This window comes from Oncorhynchus mykiss, chromosome 16 (assembly GCF_013265735.2).
Source record: "Oncorhynchus mykiss isolate Arlee chromosome 16, USDA_OmykA_1.1, whole genome shotgun sequence".
Lineage (NCBI taxonomy): Eukaryota > Metazoa > Chordata > Actinopteri > Salmoniformes > Salmonidae > Oncorhynchus > Oncorhynchus mykiss.
Genome location: NC_048580.1, coordinates 39309179 through 39334873, shown reverse-complemented (window position 1 = coordinate 39334873; position 25695 = coordinate 39309179). Strand labels below are relative to the sequence as shown.

The 25695-nt window shown below is 44.3% G+C and overlaps 1 protein-coding gene across 2 annotated transcripts; it reads left to right on the top strand.

Moving 5' to 3' along the window:
* The first annotated feature begins 1191 nt into the window (after nt 1–1191).
* LOC110491935 (voltage-dependent L-type calcium channel subunit beta-4) lies at nt 1192–24893 on the top strand. Of its 2 annotated transcripts, none has more exons than XM_036946821.1 (14): nt 1192–2311; nt 6348–6467; nt 7626–7748; nt 7923–8044; nt 8447–8496; nt 8846–8865; nt 9552–9632; nt 16252–16310; nt 16471–16571; nt 16823–16974; nt 17239–17334; nt 20600–20770; nt 20957–21018; nt 21318–24893. In XM_036946821.1, exons 1-13 carry the CDS (start codon nt 2273–2275, stop codon nt 20984–20986), a joined length of 1164 nt encoding a protein of 387 aa, XP_036802716.1. In that variant the 5' UTR covers nt 1192–2272; the 3' UTR covers nt 20987–21018; nt 21318–24893. The 2 variants fall into 2 exon arrangements, with proteins under 2 accessions (XP_036802716.1, XP_036802715.1); XM_036946820.1 differs by having other exon boundaries at nt 21315–24893.
* Nucleotides 24894–25695: the final 802 nt, after the last annotated feature.

Here is a 25695-nt window from a genome sequence, read left to right as displayed (position 1 = left end):
GCTTGAATGCATTTGTTAGTGTGTACATTTCCCGCTATAGGATATCTCTCTACTAGCCTGTATAGAGACATATGATGGATATGGAGTGGAGATGACTCCTTGATGCTGACTCACCCCCTGCATCTCTATAGCTCCATGCATCACCTCTCTGACAGCAGCACTGAACAGCACTGAGCGGACACATCCTTCCCTGCCCTGCCCTGCTCTCTGTCTCTGTTGTAGAACGGCTACACAAGCCCATTCTACCCTCCTTTCTCTGTCTCTGTCTCCATCTTAGGACTGCTATGGTAGCCCCTCCTCTGTCTCTCTGTCTCTCTGTCTTAGGAATGCTTGTTAGTCACTCTGACAGACACAACCCTACCATGCCCTGTCTCTGTCTTAGTTAGCCAACCCTGGTCTGCTCGCTCTGTCTCTGCTAGCTAGCCAGTCTAACATAACTCTGCCCTTCTCTCTGTCTCTTTCTCGATGAATCTTTCCTCGATTTCCCATGTCATCGCTCCTCGCTTCTTTCTCGAAAGCCATTGGAAGACAAGGTCCAAGGAGAAGGAAGCGAAGGGAGAGGACGCAAGGGGCCGAGGAAAGGACTATTTGAGAACGAGCTATTGTCTCAGCACTGCTAGTGAACTATGGAAGCTATAGAGGAGGGACCAGGCAGTCGCTGGACTCTAATTGTAAACACAGCACTTTGCCGATGAAGGATGGTAAAAACCACACAGCTAATTGACAAAGTTTTAAGGCAGATATATTAAGTTATGGACTATATAGTCTTCGTAACCCTCCCTCTATTGGTTGTTACTATAGTATCATTATTATTGCTGAGTTCAGTTACATAACAGCTAGATCTCTTTGTTTAGTTTCTTTATGGAGGTGGCTGATGATGGGCCAATCAGAAATGACATCCTATTCCTTAGATAGTGCACCTTATTCCATATAGTACACTACAGTAACTTCTCATGAGGAATAGGGTGCCGTGTCAGTCACAGCCAGTGTTTTTCCCCATGATAACCGACCCCTCTCTGCTACTGGCCCATGGTGTTGGTTAGTTTGTGAAATATATCCTTCATGATCACAGTTATCACGTAGAGAGGTTATCATAGAGGTATCACATAGGGAGGTTATCATAGAGAGGTTATAACATAGAGAGGTTATCCTAGAGAGTTATCACATACAGAGTTTATCATAGAGCGTTATCACACAGAGTTTATCATAGCGAGATTATAATATAGATAGTTATCACATAGGGAGGTTATCATAGAGAGGTTATAACATAGAGAGGTTATCATAGAGAGTTATCACATAAAGAGGTTATCATAAATAGTTATCACATAGAGGGGTTATCATAGAGAGTTATCACACAGAGAGGTTATCATAGATAGTTATCACCGAGAGGTTATCATAGAGAGTTATCACATATAGAGCTTATCACACCGAGAGGTTATCACAAAGTGAGATTATCACAGAGAGCTTTCACATAGAGAGGTTATCACATATAGAGGTTATCACATATAGAGGTTATCACATATAATGGTAATCACATAGAGAGGTTATCACATAGTGAGTTTATCATATGGTGAGGTTATCATAGAGTGTTATCACATAGCGAGGTTATCATAGAGTTATCACAGAGATCCTATAGAGGGGGATGTGTTGTAAACAGTGGAAATATGTGTAATGTAAAGGGAGGGGTTCTAAATACAGTTACAAGCAGGAGAAACATAGTCTCCTTCCTGTAGAGGACAGGGATGTATTTTACCTGGCAGGAGAAATGAGGTCCGTGTGTTCTACAGACTAGAGAGAAGGGAGAAGGGGTACACTACAGTACAGGGGATAAGCAGTGTCATGGTAACTGGAGGGGTGTGTAGAAGAAGAATCGAGCGAAGGGGAAAGAAAGGAACAAGGTCTTCTTGCATAAAGGAACAAAAAAAGAAGGAAGGAAAAGAAGGGAGAAAGAAAGTGTTTGAAGCTTGGGAGAGAGACACTAGAGCAGAACCGACCCGGCCAGTGAGAGGGCATATATGGCTCACCAAGCACCAGTACTGCAGTTAGGGCATACATCTTGTATAGGAAATGGCTGTTGAGGCATTCAGCCCAGCCAAGGCGGGCAGGCAGGCAGTGCACTAACGTCAGGATGGAGCACTTAGGCCGAGCCTGTGCGCACTGCCTCTCTCTCTGCCTGTAACTAACGACGGGCTTGGAGGCTGGGGGAGAAGAGGAGGGGAGGGGTCTGCATGTGTGAGATGGAGAGGAAGAGAGAGAAGGCAGCGGTAGAAGCATGTCCGACTCGAGCGCTACAGGACTCATCGGTAATAAGGTATTGTGTTGCTCTCTGTTGCTTTCTCTCTCTCTCTCTCTCTCTCTCTCGCTCTCTCTCTCTGCAGCATCAGGCCATCTGTCTGTCTTTCCATCTGCTCTCTGTTTCCACAATCTGGTACCTCTCTTCTAATCTAATGCTCTAATGCTAATCTAATGCTCCTCTCCTCTGCTACCTCTCCTCTCCTCTGCTACTGCTCCTCTCCTCTGCTACCGCTCCTCTCCTCTGCTACCGCTCCTCTCCTCTGCTACCGCTCCCTCTCTCCTCTCTTCCGTGCTCCACCCCTCCTCGTGTTTTCAACGTGCTCGACCTACCTCAGTAGAAAGCCTGTTCTTGTTCACTCACTCTGTAAGCATAACCCCCCACTCTTCCCCTGCCTTTCCCCTTCCTTGGCAGGTATACAGGAACACATGTCTTCCCATCTCCCCGCTCTGGACTTTCTCTGCTCCACTTTTGTACTTTGCATGTTGCAGTCTTGTGTGAGACATTTGTGCTGAATACCGAGTTTGGAGGTGATAAAAGGGGATCAATTCAGTTAAAAGATATAGAATGGTATATATAACAAGTATGACATGTCATAAGAGATTTTGTGTAAAACAAATTCAAGCTAAATCGTGTTATCTCAATCAACAAAAACGTGGGTTTACTAAAACAGAATCTGAGCGGCTGAATGGAAATTGTCCATGAGTTTGTCTGAACTGTTATTGGGGGGAAAGTGGTATTATTATCATTTATACCGGGCTCCTGAGTGGCACAGCGGTCTAGGGCACTGCATCTCAGTGCTAGAGGCCTCACTGCAGACACCCTGATTGAGAGTCCCATAGGGTGGTGCACAATTGGGTTTGGCTGGTGTAGGCCGTTATTGTAAATAAGAATGTGTTCTTAACTGACTTGGCTGGTCACAGTCACATACTGGTCTCAGTCACATACTGAGAGATGCTGACTCAACTGACTGCTGTGTGTGGGGTGCCACCACCTGGGCAGACTATGTTGTTGCTACCTCGTGTATTATTCGCTGTCGCTGTGTGAAAGAGAAAATGCTTTATTATTTTATTGTCAGAGAGGAATACGTGAAACGTGTGTGTCTGTGAGAGGGTGGTAGCTACTGTCGGCAATGTGCAAGGGTAGCATACCCTACCCCTGCACATCAACCCGGTTCTGGTATGTATATAACCAAGTTATTGTTATTCATTATTTCTCTCTCTCTCTCTCTCTCTCTCTCTGTCTCTCTCTCTCTGTCTCTCTCTCTCTGTCTCTGTCTCTCTCTGTCTCTCTCTCTCTCGCTACACCACATATGTTACAGCCACGCCTACTGAATGTCATCCCCTTCTAGGATCTTGTGTCTCTCCTAGTATCACATGACTGTATTGATCTGGTTTTGCTCAGATTCACAGACCAGGGAATTGGAAATTGGAATAATCTAAGAGATATTCTAAGACTCTATACTCTAGCTGTGGTGTGGGACTGTGAGACCAGGACAGTGTCAGAGAGAGAGCGCCTTTATATCCATCGAGTCTATCCCTCTTCCGCTCTACCCCTCTCCACTCCTTTTCCCTGCTCTCCGGCCCTCTTTCCTCTTTCCTCTCCCCTCCTCTCCCCTCCCGTCTCTCACACTTTACTCTGAGGATGCACTGGGTGGAACTTGACAGAATCCAGCCGGGGTTCCAATTTGCTGCCACTGGAAAGGAAGCAATGGCGTGTATTCATGGGATGCCAAGGGAATTGACCATGTTTCATCATTTTCCTTCAATTTGCAAGAGGCTGAATGCATCTCATGGGAGAAAGCATCCGAGCGAGTGAAACAGCGCCCCTCTGTCTCTCTATGTGTAGGACACCTATCTGATGCTGTCTGGTCGAAACGAGTATGACATTGTTGCCGCCTATTGCATTGAAGGCCGAACGAAGCCAGCGAGCATCTGGCCACCCCATCTGGCCATTCAGCGTTGAGCTCAACCATGAATGGTCCTGGCGCACCAAAACAAATTGTCAAGGGAAGCCAATTTGGATTTGGCGTCACTCCTATGAAATCCCATTGGTAATATACGTCATTGACAGAAAAACTTGATTTGTGTTGTTTTCCTCAGTGGGCTAGCTTAGCCAGCTAGCTAAAATTGTCCCTTTCCTAAATTAGCCATGGATGGAGATAGGGACTTGTATTTGTGGTTTTACATAATTCTCCGTACTAGCCAATGATGATTATAAAGGCGATTCTGATCCAACCATTAATTCATACATTTTTGTGCCCCTGTCCTGATAGGATGGAAGATGAATATGTAGCTAGACGCAGAAGGCCAAAGTTAACTAGCTAACGTTGCCCATGAATGGAAGTTAGGCTAGCGAGCAAGCATTTTAGCCAGGTAGCCAAGGACAACAAAAACGAAAAGTGTGTATTGTATGACAGAGTGATAGACCATTTCGTCAACATGAATGAGAGAAGGATGGCATTGGCGTTTCTCTACAAGTAGGGTGAGTCAACATTTTTTTCTACTTGCACAAACACGCACACACACACACACACACACACACACACACACACACACACACACACACACACACACACACACATACGTAAATCAGAACCATGGACAGCCACATCATATTTAGCTTACGTTGATTGGACTAAATTGTCCCTGTATTAGACGAAGCAGAGGCGATTTGACGATGTTGAAACATTGACGTTGAAACGGTGCTGGAATAGTGGAGGCAGCTCCTGTTGTCGTTGTGACTTGAGGTAACTCTCCGTGGTTCCAAATCAATAGTTGTTTTAGTGGTCCGAAAATGTCCGAAACATTAACTTGCTTGGCCATGCTGCAGGTCATGTAACTAGAGAAGATCAAGCCCCAAAATGTTTTGGGATGGGGGAGAGAGAGGGGAAGAAGGGGAGCAGGGGGTGGAGAAAGACAAGTTTAAAAAACAATAAAAAAGAGAGGAAAAACTGTGCTCTGGATCGAGCCTGCAGAAATGACTTAGGAGAGGGGGGAGGGAGGGAGGGAGGGAGGGAGGGACAGGTGAAAAAAGAGAAGGCTGCCTGCTGCTGTGCCGTTGTTATTGAGCTATATTTGGAGCTGCTTTGGAAGTGGTGTGTGTGGGTGTTTTATGTGTATCAGCCTGGCATGTGAGGAGTCAGTCTTCCTCTGGTGTGTGTGGGCCAGCTGAGACTGAAAGGAGACAGGGATTGGAAAGCAGTGACGGTGAGTGTACAGAGTGTTGGGTTTAGGACTGACCGAGGAGGGGGAGATGTATTTTTACCCTTGACAGGTTTGACTGACAGTGAGCTGATACGACGAGGCAATTAGTGTCTTGGACTGCTCTTCCTTTAACCAGGTTTCTTTCCGAAAGTGTTGAGATATTTTAATAACTTGATACCTATCTTGGCTATGCTGTTCATGTCTCCAAAGTTATGGCTGTGATTGTGTGGTGACTTACTGATGGTGGGCGATATGAACTTGATAATACTGTTTCCATTAGAAGATACACGTATGTTCAGAATCGTGTGGCTGAATGTGGTTGCAGCATCTATTGCAGCACAATCGACGGTAGACGTACTGTATATAATACAAGGTTTCCCTTCATTCACTTTAGTAAATAAACATTGGAACGCTACCATATGTACTGCATGTTGTTGCAGTGCTTGCCTCACATACATGCTCCCCAGAGAGGACTGCTTTGGAAAGCAGGAACTGAAGAGGAACTGGAACTGCCAGTCCCAGCTAGGCAGGTCACATGGGTGCAGGGCCAGGCCAGACAGGTACCTGCAGCAGGTAAAGGGACAGAGCGTGCTCATCTCAGGTACTGGAGCAGGGAGTCCACATAAAGCCATCTGATCTGAAGTAATGGGTGACACTGAGAGCTTGGATTTGATTGATAGAAACATTATCAGCAATACAGTCGAAGTAAGTTCACAGGAAATGGGCTCCTGTGTGGTGTTATGTTTCTCCCCTTCCTGTTGGCTGACTCTCTCATTCTTCCTCTCTCTGTCTCTCTGTTTCTATGTCTCTCTGTCTCTCTGTCTCTGTCTCTCCCTCCCTCTCTCTAGGGTTCAGCTGATTCCTACACTAGTAGACCCTCGGATTCCGACGTGTCCCTGGAGGACGACCCCGAGGCGTCTCGGCTTGAAGCCGAGCGCCAGGCCCAACTGCAGCTGGAGAGAGCCAAGGTAGGCAACTTCTCCTCCACCCGCTAGTCAGAGAGCCAAGATAAGCAACCTCTCCTCCACCCGCTAGTCAGAGAGCCAAGATAAGCAACCTCTCCTCCACCCTCGAGTCAGAGAGCCAAGATAAGCAACCTCTCCTCCACCCGCTAGTTAGAGAGCCACGGTAGGCAACCTCTCTTCCACCCACTAGTCAGAGAGCCAAGGTAAGCAACCTCTCCTCCACCTGCTAGTCAGAGAGCCTAGATAAGCAACCTCTAATCCACCCACTAGTCAGAGAGCCACGGTAGGCAACCTCTCCTCCACCGGCTAGTCAGAGAGCCAAGATAAGCAACCTCTCCTCCACCTGCTAGTCAGAGAGCCAAGATAAGCAACCTCTCCTCCACCCGCTAGTCAGAGAGCCAAGATAATCAGCCTCTCCTCCACCCGCTAGTCAGAGAGCCAAGATAAGCAACCTCTCCTCCACCCGCTAGTCAGAGAGCCAAGATAAGCAACCTCTCCTCCACCCGCTAGTCAGAGAGCCACAGTAGGCAACCTCTCCTCCACCTGCTAGTTAGAGAGCCAAAATAAGCAACCTCTCCTCCACCTGCTAGTCAGAGAGCCAAGATAAGCAACCTCTCCTCCACCCTCGAGTCAGAAAGCCAAGATAAGCAACCTCTCCTCCACCCGCTAGTCAGAGAGCCACGGTAGGCAACCTCTGCTCCACCCAATAGTCAGAGAGCCAAGGTAAGCAACCTCTCCTCCACCCGCTAGTCAGAGAGCCATGGTAGGAAACCTCTCCTCCACCCGCTAGTCAGAGAGCCAAGATTAGTAGAGTTAGTAAGCGGAGTCAGGAGTTTAGTTAGTGAATTAGCTTGAAGCCAAACGTCAGGCCCAACTGAGTTATGGTAAGAGTTCAACTTTAGTCAGTAGAGTTTATATAGGAGTTTATTCAGGCCCAACTGCAGCAGGAGAGAGCTAATGGGAGTGACCCTTCTTCAAGCTCTCTTTTCCCCTCAACTATTCCTCTGATCGTAAATGTGAATGTGTTCTCAGGCAACTAAGATGAAGCAGTTATTCAGGTCCAGAGAGCCAAGGAGAGATCCCCATTGGATGGAATATTGTCAGGTAACAGAATCCTTTCATAAACACTTCATATATGTTGTGTCTCTCTGTCTTCCCCAGTCGAAACCGGTAGCATTTGCAGTGAAGACCAACGTGAGTTACTGTGGGGCTTTAGATGGGGACTGTCCTGTCCAAGGTGCTGCTATCAACTTTGAAACCAAAGACTTTCTACATATAAAAGAGGTGAGTGGAGCTCCGTCTGCATCATCATCAACAATCCCTGTCACTATATCACTTACAATCCCTGTCCCTGTCACTATATAGCCACATTCACCACTGCTGCCATATTTTTGGAACAGCATTGGCAGCAATTTCATTTGGACTTGACTGATGTCCATTTTGTCTCTATGTCTGCAGAAATACAGCAATGACTGGTGGATCGGTCGGCTGGTGAAGGAGGGGGCGGACATCACCTTCATCCCCAGCCCGGTGAAACTGGAGGCCATGCGGATCAAACAGGAACAAAAACAGGCACAGAGGTCAGGGTTCATCCGCTCTCATACATCCATCCCCATGCTACATTCAAAATCTCTTTCTCAGTATTCTTTCCTTGATTCCTTGTGTCCTCTTCTACCATCCTCTCCCTGCCTCCTCAAAACGTTAGCAAGGAATTCCTTACATGACAGAAGGAAGCACAGTTGGCAGCTCAGTTGGTAGAGCATGGTGCTTGCAACACCAGGATAGTGGGTTCAATTCCTGGGTCTACCCTTGGGTAAAATGTATGCACGCATGATGTAAGTCGCGTTGGCTAAAAGCGTCTGCTAAATGGCATGTATTTATTATATGATGTTAAGCAAGGAGAGGATTCAAGGAAAGATAACATGCTTGTATAGTCCTTGAATCCTCAACTTGTTCTCACGCACCATGTTGCTGTCCTGCAGGAAAGCAGCGAACACATCGTCCAGCTGGAGGTCCACACCACCATCTGCAGGTGATTGACCTCACGCTTCCTTCTCGTACCTGATTCATGTGAAGTGATGGCAAAGAAAAATGTCCGTCATGGAGGGACATTACAATTCTATACTACGCTGTGTCGCAAAGCCTGTTTAGTCATTAGACTCGACCATGTGCGCTGTATCCCGAGTGACCTGAAGTCCATTCAGGAAGAATGCCTGAAACTCAGATTCTAACCCTGACAGTGTTGCTGCTTTTTACTGGATGAATGGGTATGAAAGGGAGCCACAGGATATCCTCTTTTCAGACACCATACCATCTGCTCTCCATAAGTAGACATGCGTCTTTGCTTTAATGCTAAATCTGTTTTCTCTTGTTTTTACAAGCCAAACAGAAGCCAAAGCAGGTATGTCGGTCGTGCAGGTTATTCTCCTGTGTGTCAGATCCAGGAATAAGAATGGTACCCCCTGAATGCAGCCTCCTTATTGTTCTTTTATTCTGTAACTTTTTTTTTGCCACTTCTTTTTTTCGTGGTTGCTTTAGTTTATTTAGTAAATATTTTCTTAACTCTTATTTTCCTTAAAAATGCATTGTTGGTTAAGGGCTTGTAAGTACGTATTTCATGATGAGGTTGTGTTCGGCGCGTGTGACAAATACAATTTGATTGATTTGATTTCTTGATGTGTAAAATACTCTACTCCACAGTCTTTGGTAGATCCTATTCTCAATGACTGGGGGGGTTATGCTTAGCCTCGTAATTACCAGGCTGATTATTATCGCTCCGTGTAGCAACATTTTGGGAATTTTCAATACATTTCCTGATTTTCCCAAAATCCCGGTTGGAGGCTCCCGGAATAAGAAGGGAATGAGCTGACAACCAGGGAATTTATTAAAAGTTCCACGAATTTTGCAACCCTAAGCGAAACAGAATGTAAGCTTGCAAGACATCCAGGTGGTTGTATGAGGTTAGGTTAAGCTTGGGCCCAGAGTTTTCCCTGACCACATGATCTGTCCAGGAAAAACTCAGGGCTCTGTTAAGGTCTTTAAAGTATAAGTTGTTCCAAGCCCAGTGTGTGTGTGTCTCCTGTGCAGACAGAGCATCTCCCACCCTATGATGTTGTTCCCTCCATGAGGCCGGTGGTGTTGGTGGGGCCCTCCCTAAAAGGCTATGAGGTGAGAAGCTGGTTGAAACACACACATGCAAGTAAGCACGCACACACACCCTCACAGAGACACACAAGTATGCACGCACGCACGCACGCACACAAACTTCCATTCCATTAGCCCATTAGGCCAACCCCATAAACATATTATGATCAAATTACACTACATTATGATACAGTAACTATACGAATCATGTGCTGCCCACTCACAATCACATAGAAAATCAACACGTAGCCTGTGTCTTATACTGTACATGCCCCATACAGATTACAATAGATGGGTAGGGATATAAGGGATAAGATGATACTGCATGCTATTTGACTGTAATGAGCTTGACTTAGCATGCGCCTAACAAACAAGTCTGCACAACTATAAGGCATATAATTAGATGAAATCTCTCTCTCCTTTAACATTTTCACTCTGCCTCTCTCTGCCTCTGCCACCCCTCTCTCTCTCTCTCTCTCTCTCTCTCTCTCTCTCTCTCCTGTGTGACTGCGGAGGCTGAGAGCCAAGCCGTTTGTTTTGTGTGTCTGTGAAATATTTATGCATTTCTCTCGTGATGTGCTTTGGGGATGCTCCGGAGGCATACGTCAGCCTTCTCTCTCCTTCTCCATCCCTCCCTCTCTCTGTCTTTCTCTTCGTCTCTCTCTGTCTTCTCTCATTTTCTCTCTCTTTGTCTTTCTCTGTCTCCCTTTCTCCTTCTCTCCCTCTCTCCTCCCTCTCTCCCTCTCCAAGACAGCAGGGAAGTTGCAGCAGTAGGAGTTCTTGGTTTTATCCCCTATTTCACAAGGCATCTTTTTATTTTTTATAGGCGGCCACTCCTCGTCTCTCTCTCTCTCACACACACACACACGCACACACGCTCACACGCACACACGCACACACGCACACACACACACACGCACGCACACACACACACACACACACACACACACACACACACACACACACACACACACACACACACACACACACACACACACATACACAGGCTGGGCCAGGCAAAGGTTTCTCTGTCTGCTCCTCCACAGAGATTACCGCTCTCTAAGCTCCACTGCCACAGTCAGACTAACATTGTCTTCAGTGAGATGGAAAGACAGGAACACTCAGATCCATGTTGTCTACTTCCTATAGTTACACAAACAGACCACACACATAGATCTGTCCTTATTTAATAAAGGACATAGAGATGTTGGTTCCTTGACTTTTTAAATATTTCAGAGAGGGAGAGTGGGAGGGAGAAGGGGAGGCCGAGAGAGAGGTTTGTTGGTGAACAATGGCCAAATCAGATATAAAGTGACATTCAGTTGACCATCTCCATATTTATTTATTATCGCCATCGAAATGTTATATCCAACAAGAACATCAAGGGGTTAGAAACCCAGTCGATGTTTGCGATGGCTCAAGTTTTTTCACAAGTCCGCAATCTAGATCCCTGCACAGTCTCATTGAAGATGTTGATCACTTTTCTTGTCTCTCTGGACTAAAACCTAATTATGACAAGTGTACCATATCACGTATCGGTAGTTTACCAATTCAACGAGCGGATGGTGAAGTAGACATACTTGGTATTCATACAGTATCTCAAAAAATCGAAATGAACTTACCACAAACCAATTTCAATAGAAAAGTTGCAATTAACTCTTTGGTCTTATCACAGTTTCCTGGAATGTTTGCATCATGCAGTTACATGCAACTGCAGGCCTTGTATAAAATGTACTCACATCTGTCATCACTATTATGTTGATTGATTGATTCCAGTTAATCATTTTGGATTGAAAACATATTGGCAGTCTAGCCAGCCAAATTTTGATCACATTCATATTTTCTCCTGATACACAAATGGACTATAAATACATAACGTTACCAATTAGTTTACCCTGACCAGATGGACAGGGCACATAGGCTGTATGCATCTGCTCTTGTTAGTAGCCTACAGTTGATCAGACTGAAAAATTGTCTAGCTTTCATCCCATACAGCATGTCAGATCTCTAATGTTTAGGTGTAGCCTAGGCTGCTGCAACATTTATATCACTAGTTTTTGTTCGTGTCTGTCCGGAGTGATTATGTGTTTTCATCTTTGCTAAATAAATACCCGGAGGAAAGTGGAAAGCCTACTTGAGGGCACGCGAAATGGATGATGCGATGGAAGCTATGAAATCGGTCGAAAGTTCGATATGTTCTGCAATAAAGCATTGTTACGTGGAATTAACTCTGCGAGCTCTTTGTAGTTTCCCTTGCCGGAGGAACTGGCCCTCTCGTAAGTGTCCTCTAAAAGAAAATTCTTGCATGCCCAAAAAACGCAGTGGTGTTGATAAGCCGCTTGAGAACATCCCTGTTTCTTCTAACTTTCTCGTTGTGTCGCGCAGTTTGAATACGCAGACCTTCGTCATGATGGATGCAGCTTTTTCCCAGAAGCTTGAATCTGATGTGAGCATGTATATGCTGCCTGCTGAACCATCTACAGTGCCTTGCGAAAGTATTCGGCTCCCATGAAATTTGCGACCTTTTGCCACATTTCAGGCTTCAAACATAAAGATATAAAACTGTATTTTTTTGTGAAGAATCAACAACAAGTGGGACACAATCATGAAGTGGAACGACATTTATTGGATATTTCAAACTTTTTTAACAAATCAAAAACTGAAAAATTGGGCGTGCAAAATTATTCAGCCCCCTTAAGTTAATACTTTGTAGCGCCACCTTTTGCTGCGATTACAGCTGTAAGTCGCTTGGGGTATGTCTCTATCAGTTTTGCACATCGAGAGACTGAAATTTTTTCCCATTCCTCCTTGCAAAACAGCTCGAGCTCAGTGAGGTTGGATGGAGAGCATTTGTGAACAGCAGTTTTCAGTTCTTTCCACAGATTCTCGATTGGATTCAGGTCTGGACTTTGACTTGGCCATTCTAACACCTGGATATGTTTATTTTTGAACCATTCCATTGTAGATTTTGCTTTATGTTTTGGATCATTGTCTTGTTGGAAGACACATCTCCGTCCCAGTCTCAGGTCTTTTGCAGACTCCATCAGGTTTTCTTCCAGAATGGTCCTGTATTTGGCTCCATCCATCTTCCCATCAATTTTAACCATCTTCCCTGTCCCTGCTGAAGAAAAGCAGGCCCAAACCATGATGCTGCCACCACCATGTTTGACAGTGGGGATGGTGTGTTCAGCTGTGTTGCTTTTACGCCAAACATAACGTTTTGCATTGTTGCCAAAAAGTTCCATTTTGGTTTCATCTGACCAGAGCACCTTCTTCCACATGTTTGGTGTGTCTCCCAGGTGGCTTGTGGCAAACTTTAAACAACACTTTTTATGGATATCTTTTAAGAAATGGCTTTCTTCTTGCCACTCTTCCATAAAGGCCAGATTTGTGCAATATACGACTGATTGTTGTCCTATGGACAGAGTCTCCCACCTCAGCTGTAGATCTCTGCAGTTCATCCAGAGTGATCATGGGCCTCTTGGCTGCATCTCTGATCAGTCTTCTCCTTGTATGAGCTGAAAGTTTAGAGGGACGGCCAGGTCTTGGTAGATTTGCAGTGGTCTGATACTCCTTCCATTTCAATATTATCGCTTGCACAGTGCTCCTTGGGATGTTTAAAGCTTGGGAAATATTTTTGTATCCAAATCCGGCTTTAAACTTCTTCACAACAGTATCTCGGACCTGCCTGGTGTGTTCCTTGTTCTTCATGATGCTCTCTGCGCTTTTAACGGACCTCTGAGACTATCACAGTGCAGGTGCATTTATACGGAGACTTGATTACACACAGGTGGATTGTATTTATCATCATTAGTCATTTAGGTCAACATTGGATCATTCAGAGATCCTCACTGAACTTCTGGAGAGAATTTGCTGCACTGAAAGTAAAGGGGCTGAATAATTTTGCACGCCCAATTTTTCATTTTTTGATTTGTTAAAAAAGTTTGAAATATCCAATAAATGTCGTTCCACTTCATGATTGTGTCCCACTTGTTGTTGATTCTTCACAAAAAAATACAGTTTTATATCTTAATGTGAAGCCTGAAATGTGGCAAAAGGTCGCAAAATTCAAGGGGGCCGAATACTTTCGCAAGGCACTGTATGTTCTTCGGGTCACTGTACCCACCTTTTGACCAAGGCTCAGATTTTCCAAAGAGCAGTCAAGGCCAGCGATACAGGCGGCTTGAAGAAAGGCTCCTTGCTAACCAGCTATACTTTTGATACCAGTTGCTGTTGAACGCACTCACCTTTTCATCCTTCTTCATGAAACTTATCTCAGGCAGAGGTTGACCCTCATTTTTAATTCGCACCGTGTACCCCAGAGAATGAAAGAGGTTCTTCAACAAAAAGACCACAACATTTTCGGCAGCGTTGGCCATTCTACCATTCTGGCGGAGAAAACTGCACAATCGCGCTGGTAACGTTAGCTAGCTAGCTACTGAAGTTAGCAATGCACATTTAAATAAATTGCACTAGCTGGACACAAAAATAAAGTTCTAAAACCAAGAAAACAATTTATAATATACTTCCTCCGTCTTCTGTAATTGAAAAAAAAAATCATTTGAATTGAATAATATAAAAAAATTTGTCAACTATCACTTTTCACTCTTAATCTCTATCCAACAATGTCACCAAGCTTCTCAACACACAGAACCCCCATAATGCTCTGTGGCATAATCCCAATATAACTCGCTAGGTTCATTCTCTAGTCCTAATTCTGTGATTGGCTGGACAACATGTCAGTTCATACTGCAACATTTTTGACTGTGGTCATAATTACCATATATGAAGTCAATGTAGCCAAAGGAGGACGGAAGCTAGCTGTCCTCCGGCTACACAATGGTGCTACCCCAGACAGTGCTGTTGAAGTTACTGTAGACCTTCACTGCAAAACAGTGTATTTTAAACAGTTATTTGGTGACATAGGAATATATTTAATACAGCTTTATCTAAAATGATAACTTTTGTAATGTTTCACTATTTTTATTTTTATGAAATTTCACTGAGGAGGATGATCCTCCCTTTCGTCCTCTGAGGAGCCTCCACTGATGCATACAACAATCTCAGCTCTGTAGATTTTGCTACGAAGATTATTGGTATTGCTCCTATGTAGCTTGTTTCTGGTCACAGAAAAAAATCACAACATTCACTTAAAATTAACCTTACAAATAGCAGTGTTGGATAATTTAGAAATCCATATTCAATCAGTCAATAATATAATAATACTTGTAGGAAATGTTTTCATCTTGAGCTCACAATCTGTGGATACTATGCGATTAGATTCAAAAATTAGGTTCAAAAATTAGGTTCAAAATTCATGTAAAACATCACAGCACAATTGAAAAATATATGGCACATGGAAACCAAACGAGGGTGGTCTATGGTGATAGGTGGGATGGGCTGAGAGTGGCTGAGGGGTGGGATTAAAGAGCTAAGGTCTATGGTGATAGGTGGGATGGGCTGAGAGTGGCTGAGGGGGAGTGATTAAAGAGCTGAGGTCTATGGTGATAGGTGGGATGGGCTGAGAGTGGCTGAGGGGTGGGATTAAAGAGCTGAGGTCTATGGTGATAGGTGGGATGGGCTGAGAGTGGCTGAGGGGTGGGATTAAAGAGCTGAGGACTATGGTGATAGGTGGGATGGGCTGAGAGTGGCTGAGGGGTGGGATTAAAGAGCTAAGGTCTATGGTGATAGGTGGGATGGGCTGAGAGTGGCTGAGGGGGAGTGATTAAAGAGCTGAGGTCTATGGTGATAGGTGGGATGGGCTGAGAGTGGCTGAGGGGTGGGATTAAAGAGCTGAGGTCTATGGTGATAGGTGGGATGGGCTGAGAGTGGCTGAGGGGTGGGATTAAAGAGCTGAGGTCTATGGTGATAGGTGGGATGGGCTGAGAGTGGCTGAGGGGTGGGATTAAAGAGCTGAGGTCTATGGTGATAGGTGGGATGGGCTGAGAGTGGCTGAGGGGTGGGATTAAAGAGCTGATGTATGGTCATGTATTATTGTTATGTGACTGCTGTATAGAAAAGTACCATGCAGGTAAAATGTATGTAGATGTGGCAAAAAAATGTGTCCTCCTGAAGAGAGTATGGTGGAGGGCTTAATAAGTATCCAGTTGTCCAATCATATGGTTCACTGCAGCTCAGCGGTCAGTGGGGGGTGGTAAGTGTGTTGTTGTGATCGGGAGGGTGGTGTGTTCAGGAAGTGTCAGCATTTGAAGGCCTGTAGACCAGTGTCTGTGATGTCACCGATAACATGCTCTGGAAGACTATTCCATATATGGACAACAGTGTGTAGGGAGCTTCTGTTCAGGGAGCATGTTGTGGCGAACGATCGTTTTGACTAGATGGTATACAGTTTACGTCAGAATTGACCAGAATGGACTTTTAGTAGCAGGTTAGGAGAACTTAGCTCTTGGGGGAGGGGGGGGGGGGGTTGTTTTAAGATGGTCATAGCATGGATCATTTAGCTATTTGATTTTGAATGTTAGCTAAATTGTCAGAGGCGGTCTCATATTGTTATACCACCAAAATGTCACGAATAAGGACACTAACATGACGTCCATTCTAAAAGCTCTGTGACTCTGGCCATGACCATTCAGGGGTCAGTGCTCTCTCCTAACCAATCATCATCCTCCCCGCTGTGTTCCAGGTAACAGACATGATGCAGAAGGCCCTGTTTGACTTCCTGAAACACAGGTTTGATGGGAGGTGGGTACAGCCAGAACCACTACGGAATAAGTTGTCAAATTGTTTTGTGAAAATGCTTGCTGATTTTGAATGCAGTGTACCCATTTGTGTGGCTGGAATTGTATTCTTAAATAGTCCAATTAAATTGAATCTATCCATCTGAATGTATCTATCTTTTCAGAATCTCTATCACACGGGTGACTGCTGATCTGTCATTAGCCAAAAGGTCTGTACTGAACAAGAAGGCCATCATGGAGAGGTCCAACACACGCTCCAGTCTAGGTGAGTGGAGGATGACTTGTTCAGCTTTAATTACTAAAATTCTGGAGCTTTCAAATGTTCATCTTCATTTTGGGTCTGGAATAGCCCTCAGTCAGTCCTGTGGGAAATCGTTTAGACAGCTGTGTTGATGGTTGTACTATATCCCTCAGGACCAACATCACACTTTCTCTTCTCTGTACTTACTGTGCCTTCTGTGGTTCTGTTGGTCTGTGCCACCTGACTGTAATTCTCTGTGTATGTTGGGGTGGTAGCTGAGGTCCAGAGTGAGATTGAGAGAATTTTTGAGCTGGCTAAGACCTTACAGCTCGTAGTTCTGGATGCAGACACCATCAACCACCCAACACAACTCCTCAAAACATCCCTGGCTCCTATCATCGTTTATGTTAAGGTGTCCTCTCCAAAGGTAAGGACTGATCCACTACCTGCACACTGTCAGTCAGTCAGCAAAAGAGCCAGCGAGACAATCAGCCAGCCAGCCCGCCCGCCAAACCAGTCAGCTAGTCAGCCAGACAGTCAGCCAATCAGCCAGCCAGACAGCTAGTCAGCCAGTCAACGAGTCAACCAGTCAGCCAGCCAGCCAGCCAGCTAAACAGTCAGCCAGTCTGCCAACCAGTAAAGCCAGCCAGTAAGCCAGTCAGTCAGTTAATATTTTTCTCCCCTCTCCCAGGTTCTTCAGAGGCTCATCAAATCTCGTGGGAAATCTCAAAGTAAACACCTCAACGTACAGATGATGGCAGGAGACAAACTAGCACAGTGTCCACCCGTATGTAATGAAAATAATACGGAAACATTTATTTCCATTGTGCAACAATCACAAAGTGTACGGTACTGTCTTTCCACTCTAATGGAATGCGTGCCCTCACCAGTTAGGGGTGTTAGCATCATTCCCTTGAGGCTTACCATTTAGATAAAGTGTTAATTTGAGTTGGGTTTTTGACGTTGCCATCTACAGTGCATTCAGAAAGTATTCAGACCTCTTTTTCCACATTATTGTTACGTTACAGCCTTGTTCTAAAATTGATTAAAGGTTTTTTCTGATCAATCTATACACAATACCCCATAATGACAAACTGAAAACAGGTTTTAGAAATATTTGCAAATGCATAAGAAATAACAAACAGAAATATCTTATTTACATAAGTATTCAGACCCTTTGCTATGAGACTTAAAATTGAGCTCAGGTGCATCCTGTTTCCATTGATCTTCCTTGAAATGTTTCTACAACTTGATTGGAGTCCACCTTTGGTAAATTCAATTGATTAGACATGATTTGGAAAGGCACATCCCTGTCTATATACAGTGCCTTGCGAAAGTACTCGGCCCCCTTGAACTTTGCGACCTTTTGCCACATTTCAGGCTTCAAACATAAAGATATAAAACTGTATTTTTTTGTGAAGAATCAACAACAAGTGGGACACAATCATGAAGTGGAACGACATTTATTGGATATTTCAAACTTTTTTAACAAATCAAAAACTGATAAATTAGGCGTGCAAAATTATTCAGCCCCTTTACTTTCAGTGCAGCAAACTCTCTCCAGAAGTTCAGTGAGGATCTCTGAATGATCCAATGTTGACCTAAATGACTAATGATGATAAATACAATCCACCTGTGTGTAATCAAGTCTCCGTATAAATGCACCTGCACTGTGATAGTCTCAGAGGTCCGTTAAAAGCGCAGAGAGCATCATGAAGAACAAGGAACACACCAGGCAGGTCCGAGATACTGTTGTGAAGAAGTTTAAAGCCGGATTTGGATACAAAAAGATTTCCCAAGCTTTAAACATCCCAAGGAGCACTGTGCAAGCGATAATATTGAAATGGAAGGAGTATCAGACCACTGCAAATCTACCAAGACCTGGCCGTCCCTCTAAACTTTCAGCTCATACAAGGAGAAGACTGATCAGAGATGCAGCCAAGAGGCCCATGATCACTCTGGATGAACTGCAGAGATCTACAGCTGAGGTGGGAGACTCTGTCCATAGGACAACAATCAGTCGTATATTGCACAAATCTGGCCTTTATGGAAGAGTGGCAAGAAGAAAGCCATTTCTTAAAAGATATCCATAAAAAGTGTCGTTTAAAGTTTGCCACAAGCCACCTGGGAGACACACCAAACATGTGGAAGGAGGTGCTCTGGTCAGATGAAACCAAAATTGAACTTTTTGGCAATAACGCAAAACGTTATGTTTGGCGTAAAAGCAACACAGCTGAACACACCATCCCCACTGTCAAACATGGTGGTGGCAGCATCATGGTTTGGGCCTGCTTTTCTTCAGCAGGGACAGGGAAGATGGTTAAAATTGATGGGAAGATGGATGGAGCCAAATACAGGACCATTCTGGAAGAAAACCTGATGGAGTCTGCAAAAGACCTGAGACTGGGACGGAGATTTGTCTTCCAACAAGACAATGATCCAAAACATAAAGCAAAATCTACAATGGAATGGTTTAAAAATAAACATATCCAGGTGTTAGAATGGCCAAGTCAAAGTCCAGACCTGAATCCAATTGAGAATCTGTGGAAAGAACTGAAAACTTCTGTTCACAAATGCTCTCCATTCAACCTCACTGAGCTCAAGCTGTTTTGCAAGGAGGAATGGGAAAAAATGTCAGTCTCTCGATGTGCAAAACTGATAGAGACATACCCCAAGCGACTTACAGCTGTAATCGCAGCAAAAGGTGGCGCTACAAAGTATTAACTTAAAGGGGCTGAATAATTTTGCACGCCCAATTTTTCAGTTTTTGATTTGTTAAAAAAGTTTGAAATATCCAATAAATGTCGTTCCACTTCATGATTGTGTCCCACTTGTTGTTGATTCTTCACAAAAAAAATACAGTTTTATATCTTTATGTTTGAAGCCTGAAATGTGGCAAAAGGTCGCAAAGTTCAAGGGGGCCGAATACTTTCGCAAGGCACTGTAAGGTACCACAGTTGACAGTGCATGTCAGAGCAAAAACCAAGCCTCTAGGTTGAAGGAATTGTCCGCAGAGCTCCGAGACAGGATTGTGTCGAGGCACAAATCTGGGGAAAGATACTAAAACATTTCTGCAGCATTGAAGGTCCCCAAGAACACAGTGGCCTCCATCATTCTTAAATGAAAGAAGTTTGGAACCACCAGGACACTTCCTAAAGCTGGCTGCCCAGCCAAACTGAGCAATCGGGAGAGAAGGGCCTTGGTCAAAGAGGTGACCAAGAACCCAATGGTCACTCTGACAGAGGACAACCATCTCTGCAGCACTCCACCAATCAGGCCTTCATGGTAGAGTGGCCAGATGGAAGCCATTCCTCAGTAAAAGGCACATGACAGCCCGCCAAAAGGCATCTAAAGACTCTCAGACCATGAGAAACAAGATTCTCTGGTCTAATGAAACCAAGACTGAACTCTTTGGCATGAATGCCAAGCGTCACGTCTGGAGTAAACCTGGCACCATCTCTACGGTGAAGCATGGTGGTGGCAGCATCATGCTGTGGGGATGTTTTTCAGCGGCAGGGACTGAGAGACTAGTCAGAATTTAGGGAAAGATGAATGGAGCAAAGTATAGAGGGATTCTTGATGAAAACCTGATCCAGAGAGCTGGGGTGAAGGTTCACTTCCAACAGGACAACCAACCTAAGCACACAGCCAAGACAATGCAGTAGTGGCTTTGAGACAAGTCCCTGAATGTCCTTGAGTGGCCCAGCCAGAGCGTGAACTTGAACCTGTTTGAACATCTCTGGAGAGACCTGAAAATAGCTGTGCAGCAATGCTCCCCATCCAACCTGGCAGAGCTTGAGAGGATCTTCAGAGAAGAATGGGAGAAACTCCCCAAACACAGGTGTGCCAAGCTTCTAGCGTCATACCCAAGAAGACTTGAGGCTCTAATCACTGCCAAAGGTGCTTCAACAAAGTACTAAGTGAAGGGTCTGAATTGATGAGGTAAAATAACTATTTAATCCATTTTTAGAATAAAGGCTGTAACGTAACAAAATGTGGCAAAAGTAGAGCGGTCTGAATACTTTATGAATGCCCTGTATCTCATCTCTCAGGAGATGTTTGATGTGATCCTGGACGAGAACCAGCTGGAGGATGCATGTGAACACCTGGCAGAGTACCTGGACATCTACTGGCGCGCCACTCACCTGCCCTGTTCCACCCCCCTCAACCCCCTATTGGACCAAAGCGTGGTCACTCCGCCCTCTGCTAACTCCAGCCAACAGGCGAGCTCCTCTCAGCATGATGTTTGATGACCAATAGGTTCCATGCATGTCTTTTTTGAAATTGTGCAGGGCGAATGGAAGAAAGAAAATATGACCTTGTATGCCACCAAAGAATCTGGCCCTGAATCTGTGGTCAATCTGTTGCTTGCTATTCTCTCATTCATCCTTGTCTTTCTGTGTTTCCAGTTCTCAGAGACTCAAGAGTTAATAGAATGATCACTACCTAGCTACCACAGACACAGACCTGGGTGAGTAGGACCCCCTCAGCAGTCACTATCCCTCCCTACACTCTTAGAAAAACAAAAATTGTTCTCTAGAACCTAAAACGTTATTCGGCAGTCCCCATTGGGGAACCATTTGAATAACCCTTTTTGGTTCCATGTAGAACACTTTCCACAGAGGGTTCTACATGGAACCAAAAAGGGTTCTAACCTGCAACCCAAAAGGTTTATACCTGGAACCAAAAAGGGGACAGCCGAAGAACCCTTTTTCAAAGAGTGTACCATTTTTCTTTATTCTGCTCTACTCTGTTTTATTCTATAAGAAGCAGCCACTGCTGTGGTTCAGAGGTAAGGGGTCAGAAGTCCGAGGTCACTGGGGGTCACGGGGGGACCAGGGGTCGGCAGCCTTCGTTCCTGTCTGGATAGGCACCATCTCCACAGGCCTGCCCCTCTCAATCCTGGAGAGGTAGAAGGAGGTGGGGGACAGGGCAGCTTGCATCTGAGAAAGGCAGAAGGAGAAGGAGGTTGAGGAGCAGTAAGAGGAGCATGACGAGGAGGAGGAAGAGGAGAACACCCCCCCACCCCCCTGATAAAGACGGACCCCCATCTCCACGCTGCCCCCTGCTGGAGAGTCCTCCCAGAGCCCCCTGACTGATCCCACAGCCACATGATGCTTCTCAGGGCCACGCACTGCAACAGCACGCAACAGGAAAACAAACCAGAGTAGTGACCGGACCTCCAGCTTGACCCAGACCAAACCCTCTCGCCCCTTACATCCCCAAACCTCACTCTTCGCCCCCACCCTAACCCTCACCGCTATCAGCACTCAAAACCTCGATAGTACCCAAACAGTTATGTAAAACCCAAACCTTCACCACTGAACCAGCCCATGTGTTTCCACTAAGGGCAGGCCTTTCCAGACACAGATGGGTTGGTCCAGGTCTAGACAGTTCACACTCTGAAACAACAAGTGTAATCTAATGATTAATAATGCTTAGACTGTTGCATAGTGTGGCATAGGTCTCTTCCTAAAATCACTGTCCAATCAGAATTTATGAATGTGCTTAGAGTACAGTACAGTAGGGTAGAGTACAGTACAGTAGGGTAGAGTACAGTACAGTAGGGTAGAGTATAGTACAGTAGGGTAGAGTACAGTAGGGTAGAGTATAGTACAGTAGGGTAGAGTACAGTAGGGTAGAGTATAGTACAGTAGGGTAGAGTACAGTAGGGTAGAGTACAGTAGGGTAGAGTACAGTAGGGTAGAGTATAGTACAGTAGGGTAGAGTACAGTTCTAAAGATGTACTGAGGAACATGGCAATGAAGGACAATGACATATCTCCCATATTTACAAACCACTTCTGGATGGCTTCCGCCACCACCATTTTCTGTGAGTCGCCATTTAAAGATTGGACCAAATTGTTTGCTGTAATTAGGGCACACTGGGCACCACCGTGTTCCGATGTGTTCAGGCACCTGGTCAGTACTATCTGTAATGACCAGAACTTGATCTCTTCCTTTATTGCTTGCGTTCTCTTGCTTGACAGCTTGTTTTTTTTCATGGCCTGTCTGGTATTGTGTTCCCGTAACAGACTGGTATTGTAGGCCTTATATAGTGACACGGAGGAATAAAGTATGCATGAATTGAAGCACATCAAAGCACATTATCAAAGCACAAACTTGCACATTGCCATCTACAGCTCTTGTGTATCTTTATCATGTTTCAACAGAATGTACCAACAGGAGGTCAGAGTAGCTTAGCCATTAAATTCACCAATCTGATCGCAGGCACCCAGATAAAAGGAGTCAGGTCACGCACGTTGTTTTTCATTTATTTTTATGACCAAAAACATCATCAGTACTTGAGGAGATACATTGACATTGATGTGTAAGTTCAAAACGTTTAGGGCACACAGAAAAACTCTCCCTAAAACCAATTCCAGTTTCTCCTTAATGTATTCTTGCATGCCTACAGCCCACATTACAGGACTTTACTGTATCTCTCCTCCCACTGTTCAACCTGTCAGGATCCAACCTGCTCTATCCTCAGACACTACATTACACTCAACATACATAAGCAGTTGATTGTGACTTCTGATAACAAGTTCAGTTTAAGTTCTGATAAAAAAGTGTAGTTAAAGTCCCAGCACTTCAATGATGAGTAGCCTATAAAGACTATGCTTCCACAATAATTCAGTTCTCATGAATTATGATGTAAATCTACCTATCCACCTGTTCCACTGTTATCCAAGCTTGTCCGTTTCACTTCCTGTTTTTCTTTCGTTGGGAGCGAGGGACCTCTAGTGTTGGGCATGTGTCATGACACCCAAAGTAACATGTTACTGAATGTCATCCAACGTAATACCATCGCCCAAATGTCAACTCATGTATCTGAATAAAATGTATATATTCACTAGTTATAGTGCTCTGCTTGAGGACCAGGAGAATGATGATATGTTGCCAATATGTAGATCAAAAACTATTTTTATGAGCTTCCAACCCTTACAGGAGCTACATGTACGTTTTCGCATTGTAGTAATACATACCTGAAGCTTTCCCAAGCAAGCAAGACCATAAATCACAGCGCAGGATGCATCTCACTATAGAAAAACACGCACATGCCATTAATTGATAATTGTTGCTATATCATTACAAAAATGTATATGAATTACATGAATTACTACCACAGTTATTTAATCGAATGTATGTGCATGATAACTCATATTTATTTTAGTAGAAGCACATATTTATTTTACAAGTAGAAGGGCTTTACAGGATCATAGTCAGTCACTGGAGCTTTTCACATCTCATTCTGAAGAGAAAATGAACTGATGACTTGCGTAGCCAATTAATGACATTATGTATGCACTCTAACGTCACTTACATGTATTGTATAATTAACATTAATTCTCAGTTCTTCCTCAGTGATAACAAGGTGCACAAAATCTATACACTGTTGACAGAAAATCATCTGGAAAATGTACTGTAGGTCTACTTGATCATGTCTTCAAAGCCTCATAAGCATGTATTTATACATAAATTGTGTGTTTTCTCCATTTTTAGTATGAAATGTGGAATCTGTCCAAAATGGCACCATTTTCCCTTTTGCCATTTCCCCTATATAGTACAATATATAGGGAATAAGATGCCGTTTCAGATGCAACCACAGTAGTTATTTGGAACCATCTTGAGTATTGCCTCTATTGATTGACCCCTAACCCAACATGTTACAATTTTGAGAAATTGTGTAAAGGCTGGCTTATACTTAGTCTAAGGATATGTCTGTAGACCACTAGATGGCGACCTCAGACAGTCAGTCGTTAGACCTACTGTAACGTAACCTTGAGAGTCGAGAACTATAAAACATACACACCAACCAAGCACAGTTCTACCACTGAAACACAACAATCAGCATCAATCCCACTTTCAAATATTACATTTTTCATGCAGGTAATTTATATAAATAATAATATAAGTCAAATTGATGGATATCCAAGGCACATGTTTTTCACAATTATCAATGCCTATTGTTTTGCTTTAGTTTTTCCAGACTTACCTAAATTCTGTATGCAATACAAAGTCTTCTATCATTGACAAGACAGTAGCTGAGACTATCAAGACTCCTCTTCTGTTTAAGACGGGGTAATATTGCACTATTTTCCTTTTATGTCTGCTTTATATTTATAATGCTATAAGTGCACTAAATGTAACTCTGCAGTTCCCACCACCTACAATACTGAGTATGATGTCTGGTGTGATAACCCATGTCTATGACTTCAGAAAAGTCAACAATTGAAATGTCCTACTACTGTACCTAATTATGTACAGAATGCATCTGACTTCAATAGCACATTAGGAAAAATGAGAAACAAAATAAATAAACTGAACGTTTTATTGATGCTTACAAACGGTGTGGTTATTTTACTTCTGAAAAGAACAAGTAACCACAGTAGTTATTTGGAACCATTTTGAGCAGCTACCGAGTGACTACAGTGGCTAACGCCCTTGTCCCGAAGCTAGCACCCGTTAGCCGCGAGCCAGGCACATCTCCCGGCTCGCAAATGAAATTACTCCAGCTGCATTACCTATTTTGCCAATTGCCTGGACCCGTCAATCCATCACGACTGGTCTGCCAACGTAATTCCGTCCGATGTGCCCTCAACCGGCCTTTGCCGGACGTCGGTGAAGACACTTCTGCTAGCCCCGGCCTGCTAACTTTATGAACGCCGTGTCACAGCTTCCCTGTTTCATCTATTGCTGTTCACTGGACCCTATGATCACTTGGCTACATAGCTGATGCCTGCTGGACTGTTCATTAATCACAGAATTCTATTTGGTTTGTTTTGTTTATCTGTCGGCCCCAGCCTTGAACTCAGGCCCTGTGTGTAATTTACTGACCCTCTCTGCCCATTCATCGCCATTTTACCTGTTGTTGTAGTCTTAGCTGATTCGCTGTTGTCTAACCCGTTGATGTCTTAGCTAGCTCTCCCAATCAACACCTGTGATTGCTTTAAGCCTCACTTTATGTCTCTCTCTAATGTCAATATGTCTTGTATACGGTTGTTTAGGGTAGTTATCGTTGTTTTATTTTACTGCGGAGCCCCTAGTCCCAATCACTAAAGTTGTAGACTTATATATCTCTCACTAACTTTAAGCATCAGCTATCTGAGCAGCTCACCGATCGCTGCAGCTGTACACAGCCCATC